Source organism: Mastigoproctus giganteus, chromosome 13, assembly GCF_048544385.1.
Source record: "Mastigoproctus giganteus isolate SK-2022 chromosome 13, ASM4854438v1, whole genome shotgun sequence".
Classification (NCBI taxonomy): domain Eukaryota; kingdom Metazoa; phylum Arthropoda; class Arachnida; order Uropygi; family Thelyphonidae; genus Mastigoproctus; species Mastigoproctus giganteus.
Genome location: NC_143587.1, coordinates 41,189,517 through 41,209,926, shown reverse-complemented (window position 1 = coordinate 41,209,926; position 20,410 = coordinate 41,189,517). Strand labels below are relative to the sequence as shown.

At 37.9% G+C, this 20,410-nt stretch overlaps 1 protein-coding gene across 1 annotated transcript in view; it reads left to right on the top strand.

The window, feature by feature from the left end:
- LOC150075985 (prolow-density lipoprotein receptor-related protein 1-like) overlaps nucleotides 1-20,410 on the top strand; it is a 1,358,636-nt gene that overhangs the window by 382,172 nt on the left and 956,054 nt on the right. Inside the window, 1 exon segment of the mRNA XM_090387555.1 lies at nucleotides 12,125-12,256. Coding sequence (XP_090243681.1) covers nucleotides 12,125-12,256 — 132 coding nt within the window.

Below are 20,410 nucleotides of genomic sequence, written 5' to 3'. Positions count from 1 at the left end.
AGTTAAGAAACACATAAAATCCAAGGAAGTGAAGCCAGTCGACATTGCTGGACAGTGCAGTGTCCAGTCAGTTTAGTGTGACATAAGCATTGGGAGATCAAAATTGAGAGTAGGAGTGTGCTATAGGCCTAATGACTCTGATGAGTATAATAAGAAACTGTACAGGAAAATAGAGTGGGCCAGTACATCAGAGTGTCTTGGGGGATTTCAATTTCCCAGATATTGACTGGAATTTGTGGGTTGGTCACTCACACACTAGCAAGGCTTTTGTGGATTTATTGGATGATTGTTTTCTACATCAGCATGTTCGGGAGGCAACTAGAGGGAGGCAACTATACTTGATTTGATTATCAGTAGTGATTCTTCATGCATTAAGAATCTGCAGATAAAGGAACCACTAGGTGGCAGTGATCACAGTGTGCTGAAGTGGGATTTACTCAAAGAGGTAACTACCATCAGGGAAGGGATATTGTTTTCGTAGAGGTGGCTACGATGGTCTAAGACAGTATTTAAATTCTATACAGTGGAACCAACTAATGATGTTACCAACAGCAAATTCAAAATGGGAAGCATTCAAAGAACTTATCTTGGAAGCTACTAGGTTTAACATACCAACAGGGGGTTCACATCTGGTGAGTATGGGCTTGGCACACCCAGGGTCCTGATCTGGATATCATCATTCTTCTCTTTCTTGGTGATTTCCTCTACTTCTCTCTCTCTCTCTCGAATTTTTTTTTATGCTGGTGCAGCATAAGCCTCAGGCTTCCTTATACCATATGGCTGCTAATAATAATAATAATAATAAGAAGAAATATTGTTCAAGGTTTAGGCCTAAATGGATGTCAAGGGAAAGTCTTGCCTGACCAATTTGTTTGGATACTATGATGCAGTCACAAAAGAACTGGATGCCGGGAATAACTTTGATATTTGGATCTTAGAAAGGCTTTTGATGGGGAGAAGACAGAGAGTGGTAATCAATGGCCACTGCTCATTGTGGACTAATGTTATTAGTGGAGTCCCTCAGGGTTCAGTGTTGGGTCCATTGTTGTTTTCTGTATTTATAAATGATATTGATGATGGTATATCAAATTTAATGTCCAAGTTTGCAGACGATACAAAGGTTGGCAGGGTTGTTAAGGACACTACTGACGCTATGCTGCTGCTGCAACAGGATCTGGAAAGGTTGAGCAGATGGGCTGAGAGGTGGCAAATGAAGTTTAACATTGACAAATGTAAAGTACTACTTATGGGAAACAGTAACCCCAGGGCACCGTATCAACTCTGTTGTACTACACTGACAGTGGTAGAAAATGAAAAGGACCTGAGGGTAATTGTGCAGGCAGATATGAAGTTTTCTGAGCAGTTCAACGGGCCGCAAGAGTATCTCTTGGTTTCTTGTCAATGGTATAGAGGAATTTTTTTAGCAGGGATAAGGAGGTGATTATTCCCTTGTATAAGGCAATGGTCAGGCCACACCTTGAATACTGTATACAGGTCTGGAGGCCTCATGTCAAGAAGGATGTAGAGCTGCTGGAACGAGTACAGAGAAGGGCAAGATTAATGAATGGAACAATGGTTGCTCTTACAAAGAACGTTTTGCAAATTAGTGTCTGGAGACTAGGCACTGGCGAGGTGATCTGATAGAGGTGTATAAAGGCTTGAATGGTTTGAGTATGCTCAATGCCGATGGGATTCTTCCTCTTATTCAGAATAATCACCTGAGAGGGCATAAATTCAAATTGAGGAAAGACGAATGTAGGATAGATGTGTGGAAATTTGCCTTTAGCCAGCTGGTAGTTGGTTGGTGGAACAGACTTCCATCCCTTTTTGTGGAAGTTGATAGCCTAAATAAATTTAAGGCTCAGCTGGACAGGTATTTCGAACGAATGGAGGGGTGAAATGGGAGTGTTCTTTTTTTCTTTTTTTTTTTTTGGCTGATGCCGCATAAGCTTCCTTTCTTTTATCATATGTCTCTACTAATTCTAATGGTAAAATGCTAATTTGATAATTGATAATTCTCAATAACATATGGATAGGCCTAACTCATTAGCAGTTGCACAGAAGCTGCATTCCAGCCCAAAATATGAAAAGTGCCTTTGATTTTTTTTTTTTTAATTTCCTGGTTATTTTTATATGTGCTGCAAAAGTAATAGATGTTTGTAATGGCATTACTTATTTTTATTATTAATTTTTTTAAATTCATTATTTATTTATTTATTATTATTTTTTTTTTTTGAATTTTAGTTTACATAAGTCATGGCATAGGGTGATTTTTTTTTTTTTTTATTATTTTTTTATTGATCAAATTTAGCAGCTTAAAGCGTGCTGTGATCAAATAATGATTTGCAGAATTAAGCAATATTATATATTGTTAAAGGAATTGTTGCAAACTACAATAAATAATGCTGAAGAGCATTATTTATGGGTTTTACCTCCTTGGACCACTTTCGGTAGGTACTATCCATGGCTGGCCATGAGCACCCCACGAGCCATGCCATTTCAGATATGCTCTGATCCAGTCGTCTGGCCATTACAATTTGGCCTTTGTCAAACTCGTTTAAGTCCGCTGTCTTTGCCATCTGAAGAACAAGAGTAACACTGATTAAAGGAGCTCAGTATCAGGTGTTTTTTATATTGTTTCCCGACCCGCGCACACACTCTGTAGTTCACCTGCAGTTGCTTCAATTTGCATAACGACTTGCTGGTCATAATGTTTTGGCTCATCAGTGTACACTTGCTGGCCTTGGGCTTTTTGCCTTTTCAGATGCTACAGCAGCATATAATTGGAGACAACAATTAATCAAATACACCTTGACCTCTTCAGCATTAGTCATTGCAGTTTGCAACAGTTCCTTTAATGTTGCTTAATAGTGTATAGGTTTGCAAATCAAATTTAGTAGCTTATATTGTTAATATCCTTGGAAATCTGAAGCAGCTAGCTTCAGATTTCCCCTTGGAGGAAACTGTATGGTGAAAAGTTGGACTTTTTAAAAGTTGAGATGTTATGAAAATGAAGTGTTTGCTTTTTTTTCTTTAATAATTAAAATAACAATAATATTGTTTTTATAATGTGATAATTTATTTTTACAGTATTTTGAGTTGACCTGACAAAAGAAAATTTACATAGGAATACATCTATTATAAAAGTAAATGTATTTCAAAAGCACTACCAGAGAAATATAAATATAAAAGACTACAGTGAATTGTAGTCTTCTATATGTATATTCCCCTGTTACCTCTAGAGTGTTGCTCTGCTAATTTTTATATATATTTTTTTTGTATTTTGTTGTGATGTTATAATTCATTTTTTGCATTATTTTAGGTAAGTAGTCAGCGTCAGATATCTGCATGGAAAAAAAATTTATCATGATAAGTTGAAGTTTTGAGGTAGCCACTCATCTGCACACTGACATCTTTTCTGTTTACCACTAATATTCTCATTCATCTATTCTCTAAATACACAAGCAATATTCAAAGGTGGTGGTGGTGGTGGTGGGGGGGGGCATATATTTGTAACCAGAAATATTATTTAGCTGTTAAAGACATTCCATCAGTGCAACATTTACATTTCAACATGTCTTGCAAAATGTTTATCAGATAAACCATCGATAGACTCCTTAAAAAAAAAAAAAAAGAAAGAAAGAAAAATCATTTGTCCATGAACTGAATGGCTACTTAAATTGTAATCCACTGGCCATTTTGAAAATGGCCATCTTTCACCCAACAGGATTTTTCATTGTTTTGTTATCACTCATTGTTGTTTCCTTTAAATGGAAGCACACTTCATTAATGAAGCAGATGTCTAATAAAATAGTGAGGTTCTGTATCTTCATTGAAAAATTTCCCTCGCAAAATTCAGCTCTTTTGTTATTTTGATCCTCTGTAGTTCTTGAATAATTTATGCATTTTTAGCACTATATATATATATTTTTATATGAGTAATATGGAAAGAAAGAAAGTTAATAAATTATAAAAAAGTGTAACTAATACGTATGGGCCAATGCACTTGCTAGAGCAGTTACACATTACGACCATAATGTGTATAAAATATGTTGTGTAATGTTGAAGACAATTCAAGCAGACAATACCAAGATGGATTTAAAGAAATGCAAGTGATAAAGAAAGGTTAGTAAAGTAAGGTATGATATATAAATATATATATATACAAAAAAATTAAAATATATACATAAAACTTATCGTTGTCTACCCATAACCTAGGTGACTTCAACTGGGGCCAACCACCCAGACTGAAGTTAAAAAACAACGAGGAGTACTCTATTTCTGTAATGATCAATATCTGCTAAGATATATAAATTCAGAGATTAAGTAATTTGAATCTAAACGATTTAAAGGTAGTTAAAAATTTTTAGAATCAAAAGAAACATAGTATAAATGCAAGTGCATATTGAACATTGTTGACCCGACAGAGAACATAATTTAATAATTAAAATAAGAATTAATATAAAGTATAAGGCATATCTACTATATCCAGGACATAATGTAGTAACAACAATAGTCGTTATGTAATAACAATCCCTCTAGTGAGTTAATATACATGTGGTGACCCGTATGTGATGGATATGGTAAAAATAAAAAATTAATTAAAATTAAGTTATCGCAAAGAGAAACGTGCAGATAGTAAGCTGAACAAAAACTAATAGAGTAGGAATAATAGAACCTGAACTCCATGTAGGCAGAAATATAGTAGTACAAATAAGTAGTAGTTTCGCCTACATCCTCGGATTACCCTAATAATTTTGGAGAAATAAGAACGAAGAGTGTAGGACAGCTTAAAGACAATGCAAGATATAAGTTGTAGCTCGGGTAAGCCCGGGATCGCAAACCCATTCCTATAGCACTGCAGGATCATCTAGACAAGACTTCAGTTATAGCTCGGACACAGCATGGTTTTGTTAAGGGCAAGTCTTGCCTGACCAATTTGATTGGATACTATGATGCAGTCACAAAAGAACTGGATGCAGGGAATAACTTTGATATTATATACTTGGATCTTAGAAAGGCTTTTGTTACTGTTGCACATGGAAGACTGCTGCACAAATTGGAGCAGTGTGGCATTGGAGGCAAATTGCTGCTATGGATAAAAGGGTGGTTGAGGGGGAGAAGACAGAGAGTGGTAATCAATGGACACTGCTCATCGTGGACTAATGTTATTAGTGGAGTCCCTCAGGGTTCAGTGTTGGGTCCATTATTGTTTTCTGAATTTATAAATGATATTGATGATGGTTTATCAAGCTTAATGTCCAAGTTTGCAGATGATACGAAGGTTGGCAGGGTTGTCAAGGACACTACTGACACTATGCTGCTGCAACAGGATCTGGAAAGGTTGAGCAGATGGGCTGAGAAGTGGCAAATGAAGTTTAACATTGACAACCCAAGCACGGTACTAAGTACTATAGGTTCTAATACCTCTCGTGTTTGGGGTTCACATAAAAAAAAAAAAAAGGCGCCTCCGTAGCCAGGCAGGCAGGAGCAGCAGTGCATAGCACATGCTTCTTGATTAGACTGGGGTTCGTGCCCTTGAGCCACCAAATACGGACGATGCGGAAAAGGTCAGGGAATGACCACCGCATATCCCCGGAGCAATATGGCCTTAGTTGCTAATGCTCCTAAAAAAAAAAACCAAACATTGACAAATGTAAAGTACTACATATGGGAAACAGCAACCCCAGAGCAACGTATCAACTCTGTGGTACTACACTGGCAGTGGTAAAGAATGAAAGGGACCTGGGGGTGGTTGTGCAGGCAGATATGAAGTGCTCTGAGCAGTGCAGATGGGCTGCAAGAGTAGCTCATGGTGTATTGTCAATGATATATAGGAATTTTTCTAGCAGGGATAAGGAGGTGATTATTCCCTTGTATAAGGCAATGGTCAGGCCACACCTAGAATACTGTATACAGGTCTGGAGGCCTCATTTCAAGAAGGATGTAGAGCTGCTGGAACGAGTACAGAGAAGGGCAACAAGATTAGTGAATGGAACAAAGGGGTGCTCTTACAAAGAAAGGCATAAGTTTTGCAAATTACAGTGTCTGGAGACTAGGCACCAGCGAGGTGATCTGATAGAGGTGTATAAAGCCTTGAATGGTTTGAGCATGCTCAATGCTGATGGGATTCTTCCTCTTGCTCAGAATAATCACTTGAGAGGGCATAAATTCAAATCAAGGAAAGACAGATGTAGGATAGACGTGCGGAAATTTGCCTTTAGCCAGCAGATGGTTGGTTGGTGGAACAGATTTCCATCCCTTGTTGTGGAAGTTGATAGCCTAAATAAGTTTAAGGCTCAGCTGGACAGGTATTTCGAACGAACAGAGGGGTGAAGTGGAAGTGGTTTTTTTTCTTTTGGTTTTTTTTTTTTGGCTGATGCTGCATAAGCTTGCTTTCTTGCATCAAATGCCTCTACTAATGCTAATAGTAGGACCCCTACGCTGTATTTCCAATGTTATGTAAGATATGAATTTAAGATAAAAGTTGTGAATAGTGTTTAAAGTACAATAATGTACAATAAAGCTATCCCATAAAGTCCTAAGTCCAAATTAATAGAATAAGGGTACATTAAACATACAGAATTTACCTTTAGGCCAATAAGGAAGATAAGATTCTAGAATAAACATATCCAGTATAATAAATCCATATCTTACATACTATTGTAATTATTTTACAGACTGATGTAATGTTTAATCGATAATTTGATGGCATTAATCTGATGTGGAACTCTTTTCCTACTTTTCCCTGCAATTCCATTCAAACATTTTCCAGTTTACCTTTTATTATTACTTATTACAGAAAAGTCTAAATATATATATATACTTAATGATCACTGAATTATGACCACCAACCTAATACCGTGTTGGGCCACTGTTTGCAAAGTTAATAGCTGCTATTCGCCTAGGGTTTGACTTCACTTGATGTTTGAAGACATTCATAGGAATCTGCAGCCATGCTGCCTACATGGCTTTCCACACTGTTAGAATAGCTGATGGTGCATACGCCTCACTTCCTGTTCCAAAACATCCCAATTGGATTGAGGTCTGAAGAATTTGGAGGTCAATCAAAATTAGCATTAGCATTAGCATTAGTAGAGGCATTTGATGCAAGAAAGCAAGCTTATGCAGCATCAGCCAAAAAAAAAAAAAAAAAAAACCACTTCGACTTCACCCCTCTGTTCGTTCAAAATATCTGTCCAGCTGAGCCTTAAACTTATTTAGGCTATCAACTTCCACGACAAGGGTTGGAAGTCTGTTCCACCAACCAACCACTCGCTGGCTAAAGGCAAATTTCCGCACGTCTATCCTACAACTGTCTTTCCTCGATTTGAATTTATGCCCTCTCAGGTGATTATTCTGAGCGAGAGGAAGAATCCCATCAGCATTGAGCATGCTCAAACCATTCAAGGCTTTATACACCTATATCAGATCACCTCGCTGGTGCCTAGTCTCCAGACACTGTAATTTGCAAAACTTAAGCCTTTCTTCATAAGAGCACCCCTTTGTAACATTCACTAATCTTGTTGCCCTTCTCTGTACTCATTCCAGCAGCTCTACATCCTTCTTGAAATGCGGCCTCCAGACCTGTATACAGTACTCTAGGTGTGGCCTGACCATTGCCTTATACAAGGGAATAATCACCTCCTTATGCCTGCTAGAAAAATTCCTATATATCATTGACAATACACCATGAGCTACTCTTGCAGCCCGTCTGCACTGCTCAGAGAACTTCATATCTGCCTGCACAAACACCCCCAGGTCCCTTTCATTCTCTACCACTGTCAGTGTAGTACCACAGAGTTGATACGTTGCTCTGGGGTTGCTGTTTCCCATGTGTAGTACTTTACATTTGTCAATGTTAAACTTCATTTGCCACCTCTCAGCCCATCTGCTCATCCTTTCCAGATCCTGTTGCAGCAGCATAGTGTCAGTAGTGTCCTTGACAACCCTGCCTACCTTTGTATCGTCTGCAAACTTCGACATTAAGCTTGATATACCCTCATCAATATCATTTATGAATACAGAAAACAATAATGGACCCAACACTGAGCCCTGAGGGACTCCACTAATAACATTAGTCCACAACGAGCAGTGTCCATTGATTATCACTCTCTGTCTTCTCCCCCTCAGCCACCCCTTTATCCACAGCAGCAATTTGCCTCCAATGCCACATTGCTCCAATTTGTGCAGCAGTCTTCCATGTGCAGCAGTATCAAAAGCCTTTCTAAGATCCAACTATATAATATCAAAGTTATTCCCTGCATCCAGTTCCTTTGTGACTGCATCATAGTATCCAATCAAATTGGTCAGGCAAGACTTCCCCTTAACAAAACCATGCTGTGTCCGAGCTATAGCTGAAGTCTTGTCTAAATGATCCTGCAGTGCTTCTTTTACTAGTGCCTCCATTAATTTTCCTGGAACAGAAGTTAAACTCACAGGTCTATAATTACTTGTGTCAGCCTTTGATCCTCCTTTGTGAATTGGGGTGACATTTGCACATCTCCAGTCTGTGGGTACCTCCCCTGAGTCCAAGGAAGCTCTCATAATTATGGTTAATTAAGTACACAAAGCTGTTTGGCTTTTTATACTGTGAGCTCTGTGGTCTGTTCTGGAAGGTGGTCACAGTTCAGTGATTACTGAATATATGTATACAGTGCCATAACTAATTCCTGTCTCATAAGCAACTTTTCAAACAGGTCACTCAGACTATTCACACATATAACTAAAAGAGCTGATGCTGGTGCAGATGTAAAGGAATATCCAGACTGAGACATTGTCTACAGTACTTCTAAGATCTGTTATATCAGTAACATTCTAGTAAATTTTTTGCAAACACGTGGCTCAGCTTGAACATGAATTTTGGAATAGAGCTGATCGAATTCATTACAGGCCTGCTAGAAATCAGTGGTAATTTTGAATTATATGTAGTAATACTGGCTGAGCTTTCTCTTGCTTTGTATCAACTGACAATCTTAGTGTTGAAAAATCCATACCAGAAAAGACAACATAACAACAGAAATTCAAATCATGGTGCTAACACAGCAGAACTACACAAGATTTCACAAAATTATCTGCTGCTGCTAGCATGAAGATCCTGTGATGTTACTGAATCCTCCTACTGGTTTAGGCCTAAATGGTTATCGAATGAACTAATGAGACTCGTAACAATGAAGAAAAATGTATGGGATGCATATAAATTATCAAGCGACTCAGAAGCCTATGGCAGATATAAGCTAGTTTGTAATCAGGTCACAAAGGAGGTTAGGCAGGTGAAGGCAGATTATGAGATATCCTTGGCAAAAGATGCTAAGAAAAACAGCAAGGATTTCTTTACTTATATAAACTCTAAAAGGAAGGGGATGAATCTGATTGGTCCAATTGATATCGATGGATCGACTGTTGATGATCCTGCCCAGATAGCAAACAAACGGAATGAGTATTTTGCCTCTACATTCACACACGAAGAGTTATTAAAGTTTGGAAATGGCAGAAGTTATCAAATTGTATTAGCATTAGCATTAGTAGAGGCATTTGATGCAAGAAAGCAAGCTTATGCAGCATCACCAAAAAAAAAAAAAAAAAAAACCCACTTCCTCTTCACCCCTCTGTTCGTTCAAAATATCTGTCCAGCTGAGCCTTAAACTTATTTAGGCTATCAACCTCCACTACAAGGGATGGAAGTCTGTTCCACCAACCAACCACCCGCTGGCTAAAGGCAAATTTCCGCACATCTATCCTACATCTGTCTTTCCTCAATTTGAATTTATGCCCTCTCAGGTGATTTTTCTGAGCTAGAGGAAGAATCCCATCAGCATTGAGCATGCTCAAACCATTCAAGGCTTTATACACCTCTATCAGATCACCTCGCTGGTGCCTAGTCTCCAGACACTGTAATTTGCAAAACTTAAGCCTTTCTTTGTAAGAGCACCCCTTTGTTCCATTCACTAATCTTGTTGCCCTTCTCTGTACTCGTTCCAGCAGCTCTACATCCTTCTTGAAATGAGGCCTCCAGACCTGTATACAGTACTCTAGGTGTGTCCTGACCATTGCCTTATACAAGGGAATAATCACTTCCTTGTAGCAGGATACTTAATGATTTTGTAATAACTGAGAGCAAAGTGGAGGAGAAATTGTTGAAGTTAAACATAAGAAAAGCACATGGGGTGGATGGGATCTATCCAGTTATATTAAAGGAGGCGGGAAAGCAACCAAGCAAACCTTTGGCCATAATTATGAGAGCATCCTTGGACTCGGGGGATGTTCCCACGGACTGGGGATGTGCAAATGTATCCCCAATTCACAAAGGAGGATCTAAGGGTGACACGAGTAATTACAGACCACTTAGTTTAACTTCTGTTCTGGGTAAAATAATGGAGTCACTGGTTAAAGATGCATTGCAGGATCATCTAGACAAGACTGCAGCAATAATTCAGACACAGCATGGGTTTGATAAGGGAAAGTCTTGTCTGACAAATTTGATATGATATTATGATGTGGTTACAAAGGAACTGGATGCAAAAATAATTTTGATATCATCTATTTGGATTTCAGGAAAGCTTTTGACACTGTTGCGCATGCAAGACAAATTGGAGCAAATTGGAGCAGAATGGTATTAAGGGTAAGTTGCTACAATGGATAAAGGGATGGTAAGTGGGAGAAGACAGAGGGTGGTAATCAATGGGTGCTGCTCTTCGTGGACTAATGTTATTAGTGGAGTCCCACAGGGTTCGGTGTTGGGTCCACTGTTGTTTTGTATATTTATCAATGATATTGATGAAGGTATATCAGGCTTAATGTCGAAGTTTGCAGATGATGCAAAAGTTGGTAGGGTTGTTGATGACAGTAATGGCAGTGTGCTACTGCAACAGGATCTAGATAATTTGGGCAGATGGGCTAAGAAGTGGCAACTGAAGTTGAACCTTGACAAATGCAAAGTACTGCATATGGGTAGAAGTAACCCCAGAGAAACGTACCAACTGTGTGGTACTACACTTAAGGTGGTAGAAAATTAAAAAGACCTGGGAGTAATTGTGCAGGCAGATATGAAGTTTTCTGAGCAATGCAGACAGGCTGCCAGGGCAGGTCATGGGGTTTTGTCAATGATATATAGGAATTTTGCTAGCAGGGAAAAGGAGGTGATTATCCCTCTGTATAAGGCAATGGTCAGGCCACGCCTTGAGTACTGCGTACAGGTCTGGAGGCCTCATTTTAGGAAGGATGTAAATTTACTTGAGCATGTACAGAGAAGGGCAACAAGATTGGTGAGGGGAATGAAGGGATTCTCTTACCAAGAGAGGCTTAAGTTCTGCAAATTGCAGTGGCTGGAGACTAGCCACCTGTGCGGTGATCTGATTGAGGTGTATAAGGCCTTGAATGAGTTGAGCACACTGAATTCTGATGGGATCCTTCCCCTTGTTCAGAATACAAACCTAAGGGGACATAAATTCAAATTAAGAAAGGAGAGATGTAGAATAGATGTGTTGAAATTTGCCTTTAGCCAGCAGGTGGCTAATTGCTGGAACAAACTTCCATCTGTCGTTGTGGAAGTTGATAGGTTAAATAAATTTAAGGGGAAACTGGACAGGCATTTGGAGGGAATGGTGTGATTTTTTTTTTTTTTTTTTTTGGCTGATGCTGCATAAGCTCATACACTTGCTTTCTTGCATCACATGCCACTACTATACTACTACTACTACTGCCAGTTTTGAATAATAAGATTATGAAATTTTAAGAAAAATTTCATAATCATTAATTTCATAATGAAATTATCAATATATTTTTACAAAATAGGATTATCATTAAATTTTCCTGTCAACAAACTGTTGTGATCCTTCATGTGTTTGTCCAAAAAAATTGGTAGTGTTGAGAATATTTTTAGAATTGATATACGTTTTAAATTAAAAATAAGATATTATTTTAAACAGTTTTTAGTCTGGTTTGAAAGCGAGAAAAATTGAAAACTGTTAATTTAGAATTTCTTCCTTTTCTCTTAATTCTTTATTGTTCTTTTATGTTTTGGTGTAATAAAAATAGCCTCATGTGTATAATAAAATAAAATTAATTTTGCTTGTAAAAGTTTATGTAAGTTTACAGAAAAGTTTGCAAAAGATTTCTGTTACAGGCATCCTGAAAAGTCCATGTAGTGAAAACAATGGAGGATGTTCACATTTATGTGTATTGTCTTTTAATAACACCTTTCATTGTCATTGTCCTCATGTTATGAGACTTGCTCCAGATGGAAAAACTTGTTTGAGTAAGTATCTTATTTTGAGTAAGTATCTTTTGAATGAATTAAGATGATAACTTCATCTTAATTCATTCATAAGTTGATATCAATTGTTAATAAATAAAATTATCCACATCATTTTGTGCAAATTTTACTGTCAACAACATGAATGTTCAAAGTAAAGCATTATGTTTTTGAAAATCTATGCAAAAATCTTTAAAAAAATTGCAATTTTTTTTGTGCAGTATATAGAAATTAATTCCTGCTTAAGTAACATATAATCAAAATAGTTACTAAACACTGATAATCATAAATTAAAACATGTAATTGTAAGTAGAAAATGCAGAAGCAATAATTTATTTTTATGAGTCCTGTCTCTACCCTAAAGTGAATTGTTATATATGTTGGTGGACAAATAGAGTGGAAATACATATCACTCTTTGAAAAAAACATTATACTTGCTAGACTATATTTTACTTAATCGAATTCTATTTGCTACTGCACAAGTCCACCAAGATAAAGTGTTGGGGAGGAAGCAAGAATGTAGTATATAGACTTAAAAATATTTTATTTAACTCGTATTCAAAATTTTACAGGAAATCCATTAACTGTTTTACCTCTGTCCAATGAAGTATGTTTTCATTCAATCAATAATTTTTATAGTACTAAATTTCAATAGCAAAAGCTTAATTTACGGTACTCACATTGGAAGATCTGCAGTTGTTATTTGGGTGAATGAATGACTAAATTTTTTGGGTTTAGGTAATTTAAAGTTAAGTAGATTAATTGGTAAGTTTATGTGATGGGAATAAATTAATTGAAAACGGAATTAAAATATGCGCAAGGGAGCAGAAGTGCACAACTCCGTCCCTGGTTGTCATGGAGAATTTATCAATTAAGAACTCTAAAATATGTGAAACAGATGAGGCCAAAAAAGAGTTTTAGAGTTCTTAATTAATAAATTCTCCATGACAACCAGGGATGGAGTTGTGCACTTCTGCTTCCTTGCGCATATTTTAATTCTATTTTCAATTAATTTATACCCATCCCGTAAACTTACCAATTAATCTACTTAACTTTAAATTACCCAAACCCAAAAAATTTAGTCTTTCATTCACCCAAATAACAACTGCAGATCGTCCAAGGTGAGTACTGTAAATTAAGCTTTTGCTATTGAAATTTAGTCCAATCACACGGTACTTTAAGACATTCTATAATTATCTAATGTTAATTTTTATAGTTTAAGAACCAGTAAAATGAGAACATGATTATTACTAACTAATTACTAATCAGATTAACATGTGAAATTGTTAAGAATAATTTAAATTGAAATTGTTAAGAATAATTTAAATTGAAATTGTTAAGAAAATGAATAATTACCACTGATGAAGTTTGGTACTAGAGGAGTTGACATAATGTAATTAAATTGCAGCTGTTTTTGACAATGAATATAGAAAATGCAAAGTAGCAGAAAATATGGGAACATAATATAATGTCTATATTTCAGAGTTAAAATTAATAAATTTTAGTTTTTGAGAACTTATTAAAAAAGTCATAATATAGGAGGTGAAGGGCAATATTCTACATGCAGGTAGTATGATATACAAAATATAAAAAGGAGAACAGTACACTGCATGAAATTAAAAATAAAAATAATTCATTAAATGGGAGAGTGATTTATACAAATATAGGCTAAATAATTTTACTTAGACTGTAACCACCAAATCTTCTGTTTAAGACTTTAACATTGGCTGTAATGTATAGTAATTCCCCCACCCTCCACCACTCTTTGTAATAACTCAGTATTCTGCTCATATATGTAGTTGTTTATTCAGCTTTATTTCTAAGAGCAGTTCTGCTGTTTATTAAGGCGCCTCCGTAGCCAGGTGGGCAGGAGCAGCAGTGCGTAGCACGCGCTTCTTGATTAGATCTGGGTTCGAGCCTGTGACCACCAAATATGGAGGATGCGGAAAGGTCAGGAATTATCACCGCATATCCCCGGAGCAATATGGCCTTAGTTGCTAATGCTACTAAAAACCAAATAACAAACAAAAAACAACAGCTGTTTATTAAATTATTTTTAATTCTGAATTCACGGTGTGGAGTTCTGCCTTTTATATTTCTTAAAAAATTCAATACATGTCTGAAATCAAATGAAGGAAGATATTATTCTTGATTATTGAATTTTATCTTATTTGGAACTGGTAGAATTTTGTTTACCTGAAATTGTGTTAGTAGTTTTTTTTTTTTTTTTTTTTAAAGCTTTTATTTATGTTGTTTCTTTTTTAAATTTACAAATGTATAAAAACCTAAATATATGCACTAAAACCTTCCTTCACAGATACCTCTCTAAAAGGGACCCCTATTGTTGTGGACACTTAAGCTTGGGTTCCAGCCAAAAGTATTAGAAATTGCATGTTAGACAAACTTTCCAAAATGGACACACTCTGATACAGAAACTTTAATAGGTGTCCTTTTGATATTTTTAACCTCCTTATATGAAACACACTCATTTTCTTTGCTCAATGGACTTTTGCAGTGAAGGCCAAGGTCATTACAGTAATACTAATTAGACTTGTGATGGCCATGAATTATGCATGGCACATAATATGTCATTAATATGCTCAACACTGCTGGTAAGGAATGTTTACAAACTTATTTGAGCTGTTCAATACAGTTCCACTGTTGTGCATCACTTTGCAAGCATTAAAATTGCCTTGCTAAGTGATGGGTGGGACTGTTAGTGATCCTGGGTATAACTCCCATATGCAATTGGTGGGATTGTAAGTAACCCTGGGTATAAACCCCCATATGCAAGTCCTGAAATATGGCACCTAGCATACTGGAGGTGACCATCCAGGTGTGAACCAACGTAAGCAGGGGTCGAGGTGTGGCACCCACACCACACAGAGGAATGCCACCCCTCTGTGTTACTAAGCAACACTAGGTGGTAGATGACTCATCAGCCACCAGTGCATTACCACCAGTTTGCATATTGTAGGCTTTAATTGGTGGAACCCAAGTTTAGTCTCCAGAGCAAAGCTCCGCCAACTCCCTTCCCCCATTTCTTCCATCATGCAGTATGATTGATGTCTTTTGAGGTTATGATGGATATCATGGTGAGATCAAATCTTCCTTATATGTCAAGGGTACAGCTCTAAAATGGTGTTCGCAGGCCGGCTGCTAGATAGTCCACTGGACCGAACCTATTGGTAACTCTCTAGGAAGCATCAGGACCAGCTAGTGTATAATCTCACTGCCTATGCTCTGCCACATAGTGACTGGAGGGAGTCCAAGTAGTGTGTATATGGCGGCATTGTCAAACAATGTTATGTCAAGGAGCTGGGCATATTCTTGCCATGTGTACACCATATCCAAAAATTGTATTACTTTATACAGCATGACCTCCCCATCTTTTCTTACTACTGAATACATGAATTGCGAAACTAATAGACCAAACTTATCTGGAAAAAGATCGAAACCTTCCAAACATTTCCTCATTCATTTAAAAAATATACATGATTTCAGTTCCAATTTCAATGATGTCCATTTCTTCCTACAGTCTGCCAAACCCCATGTACTTTTTCTGACAGAATTCCATTTAATGGTTGAACCACTGCTCATCACAGTTGTCTGAATTATTCGCTGCATGATTCCTTTCACTTCAAAGGTGGTACTTGTGTGCATATGTCCATTCTGATATTCCTTGTCAGTTACAGTAATTTGGAATCTCCTCTTTTCTGTCTTCTCTGCTTAAAATCTCTCTGCCACTTTCTAGAAAATTCATCTGTTGCCTCTGTCGTTCTCCCAACCGCCACTAATCACTTGAAACTCCTTGACTTTCTACAGTCCAACTTTACTAACAGTGAGGTAATTTTCCTTAGTTATTTTTGATGTTCACAACTCCAGCTGGCTTCCTTTTTTCTAGTCACACATACCCAGCTGGTTGAAATGCTGGGGCTTTTTCAGTTACTTTAAATCTTCAAATCATGCAAATCTTCAAATCCTCTGATGTTAATATTTGCTCAGTTCGTGTCAGTTAAATTACTCTTGTAGGAATGAAATCCTTTATTCCACATGCCCCCTTAAAATCTCATCCTTTTTCCTAAACCTTCAATTTCCATTAACTGTGCTAAGGCTGTTCAAGATAAGAATGTTGCATATTGCAATTGGCTTGTATCGAAATCTCCAGGTCTATTTTCTGCCTACACCAAAGCTCGCAACAAATGTAAAATAGTTATTAATCAGTCCAAACTAGATTTTGAACATGCCTAAAGTAGAAAACTTGCATCTTATCCAAATGGTAGTCTTCCAGGCCCCGGGTGCCAAGCGATTGTGACTGAGCGATTTCTCTGTGCTATTACTGCGATTTCTCAAAAGTGATTTATAGTTATTTTGCGTTCTTGGCGTTAATAAATCTATTCATTTAAAAACAGCTCTAGTTACAAAAACACTTGTACAGAGCAAGAAAGGAAAGGCACCTTTCTTTATTTCTTATAGTTTACTACTAACCACTTACTACTTTTCGCTTGGTCACACCAGGCACTGCTCCTGCCTCCCCTGGCGGGGCCGGTAACCTTGGCAGAAAAGTTCATCTGCCAGGGGCTAAGAGGAGCCAACATGGAACAAAGTATGTTTCCAACTTTAGAGCCGTCGAGCTGTCGGCCAAACACCGAAAATGACCATGACCAAGACCATGATTCGTCGCAAGCAAAGAGGTTGAAAACCAATCCCTCGGCGACAGACTTACCTGCATTCTTAATTATGCACTCACTATCTGACCAGCCTCTCAGTAAGCTATCCCCGTTTTTAATCCAAAAACACCTGGAAAGTATTGCAGGGTCTCCCAAGACGGTTAAGAGACTGCAATCAGGGGACTTACTTATTGAAACTATAAATGGCAGACACTCTGAAAAATTACTAAAAAAGTCAACTTTTGCTGGTATTCCAGTGAAAGTAACTCCACATGCAACCCTAAATACATCAAAGGGTGTAATATCTAGTTGGGACCTGATGAATGTGACGGAGGAAGAAATCAAAGAAGAGCTTCAGGCACAAAATGTAATTGCTGTAAAAAGAATTATGATAAAAAAAGACAATATTCTCACACCTACCAGAAATATCATTCTTACATTCAACAGTCCAAGCCTACCCTCATCAGTAAAAGCTGGATATCTACTTTGCCGCACTCGTCCTTTCATACCAAATCCGTTGAGATGTTATAAATGCCAAAAGTATGGCCACTCTCAAACGACATGCAGAAGCAACCCAGTTTGTCCCAACTGTGGATCCTCCGATCACATTCAAAGTGATTGTGTGGTGAAAGAAATGATATGTCCCAACTGCAAAGGGAACCATCCGGCCTACTCTAAGACATGTGAGAGGTGGAAAACAGAGAAAAAAATTGTGAAATATAAAGTTGAAAACAGAGTTAGTTATCAGGAGGCTAGAAAATTAATTGCACCGAGTATACCTAACCGTACCTATGCCAATATTACAAAAAAATACCAAACCATTGCCACACTAACCGATGTTACCGTTCCTTCAAACACTTCCATCTCTGACTGGGCTCGGGCTGTCCTCTCTCAGCAACAGTCCAGTGCCGTTAAGCACTCAGACCAAGCAAATAATACGCCTCTCACAATACCAACAAAATCTCAATCTCCGCCAGTGAATGCCACTACAAATAAAGATAGTTCGACTTTGAAAAAGATTATCCAGGACAAATCGATGGAGGCAGAGTATCCACCCAAACAGGAAGATCCAATTCTGGAAATATTTGCTGAAGAAGAGATGGACACTGGTCGCCCTTCCTTCCCGAAAAGAGACAAACCAAAAAACAAAGCCAGAACGCCATAAGACAGCCACGTCAGGTACAGCTTCTTCCTCTAAATTCAAATAATGTCTAACATCTTACAATGGAATTGCAGAGGCTTTCGTGGAAACATTGACGACATCCGTTACTTAATTAATCGTTACTCTCCAGTTGGTTTCTGCCTGCAAGAAACCTATTTAACTCCTCAAATTTCCATTTCCGTCAAAAACTAATCGGTTTATAGGCGAGATCGGAATATATCCGATTCTGCTCGAGGTGGTGTAGCTATTTTAATTAGTACAAGGATTCCAGCTAAGCAAATTACTCTCCAAACCCAAATCGAAGCTGTCGCTGTGCGTCTGATTACTCAAACTGCATTAACTCTAGTCTCAGTTTATCTCCCACCAAACCATGCTTACACTTATAATGATCTTAAAGAACTTTTACTGCAGCTACCCTCTCCTATCTGCCTGCTAGGGGATTTCAACGGCCACCACCCTTTATGGGGTTCATCTAAATTAGACAGACGCGGCAGATTGATTGAAACTTTACTGGAAAAAGAAAACCTCACTCTTCTTAACAGTGGCTCGCACACCCATATACAGTTACCTAATGGACAGACCTCTGCCATTGACCTATCGATCTGCTCCCCGATACTATTTTCAGCTATACAATGGTCCACCCTGGATGATCCCATGGGCAGTGATCATTTTCCAATTGTTTGTAATCTGTTTACTACCCAACCACAATTACAACATCCCTGTAGGAAATGGAAATTCTCTAAAGCCAATTGGGCGAAATTTCAGTCAGCAATCACTCTTGACAAAAAAACTATTCAACTACAGCCCATTGATGAAGTTACTGATTATATTACATCCCACCTTTTAGTTGCAACTAAGTACTCAACTCCGTTATCAAATCCCCCGTCCCGACGGCATTTCAACTACTGGTGGAACGAAGAGTGCACAAAAGCAAAGAAGGAAAAAAATAAAGCTTTTAATTTATTCCGTCGCTCTCCAACCACAGCTAATCTAATTAGCTACAAGAAACTAAGGGCAAAAGCGCATTACATTCAAAAGCAGGCCAAGAAAGATTCTTGGACTAGGTTCGCATCAACTATCAATAGGAACACTGACTCCAGACTAATATGGAAAAAAATTAGGCAGCTTTCTGGGAAGTTTCCAACTGTTCCTTCCCCAATTCTCTCCTGCAATGGGCAAGAACTCTCTGCTCCTATAGATATAGCCAATGCCTTGGGCAAAACTTTTGCTGAAATATCGGCTGCATCAAACTACACTCCAAAATTCCAGAAAATCAAGACTGCCAAAGAACAGAGACCTATCAACTTTCGAACCTCACTGTCACTTCCATATAATCAGCCTCTGCAATATTGTGAACTTTTACAGGCCATCAGAACAACACGAAACAGTGCCTCTGGGCCAGATGGCATATATTATGTCATGCTGCAGCATCTCGATGAGAAAAACTTACAAATGATTCTAATATTTTTTAACCGGATCTTCCTGGAAAATATCTATCCAACCTCTTGGCACCACGCTACAGTTTTGGCATTTTTGAAACCTGGAAAAGATCCATCCAGTTCTAATAGTTACAGACCAATATCACTGTCAAGTTGCCTTGGTAAAATTCTCGAAAAAATTATCCATAGTCGACTCACTTGGATCACTGAAACTCAACATCTACTGAGTAATTGTCAACATGGCTTTCGCAAAAACAGGTCATCCCTAGATCTGATGATCAAGGCGGAATCTGAAATTCGCAATGCCTTTGTGAAAAACGAACACCTTGTCATGGTCTCCGTTGATATAGAGAAGGCATTTGATACTACCTGGCGGTATGGCATTCTCAGCGACCTATATAATCTTGGTCTACGAGGCAACCTACCCATATTTATTAGGAACTTCCTGAAGAGCCGATCTTTCCAGGTGAGATATCAAAATTCCCTTTCTGCTACATTCTCACAGGAAGAAGGAGTACCACAAGGATCAGTTTTGAGTGCAACCTTGTTTGCCCTTAAAATTGATTCCATTACAAAAGTACTCCCAAATACTGTAGAGGCTTACCTTTACGCTGACGATCTCGCTATTTCTTGCCATTCTCAGAACATGAGATCTGTCGAAAGGCAATTGCAGATGTCCCTCAATAAAGTTCAAAAGTGGGCTGAGCTCAATGGATATCGTCTTTCCCCACAGAAAACAGTTGCGATCCACTTTTGCTGTCAACGCAAATTGCATGCAGATCCTGAACTTCGGATTTCAAATTCCACCATTCCGATTGCCAGCAATATGAAATTCTTGGGACTAATCCTGGACAGTAAGCTCAACTTCTTAGATCATGTTAAATTA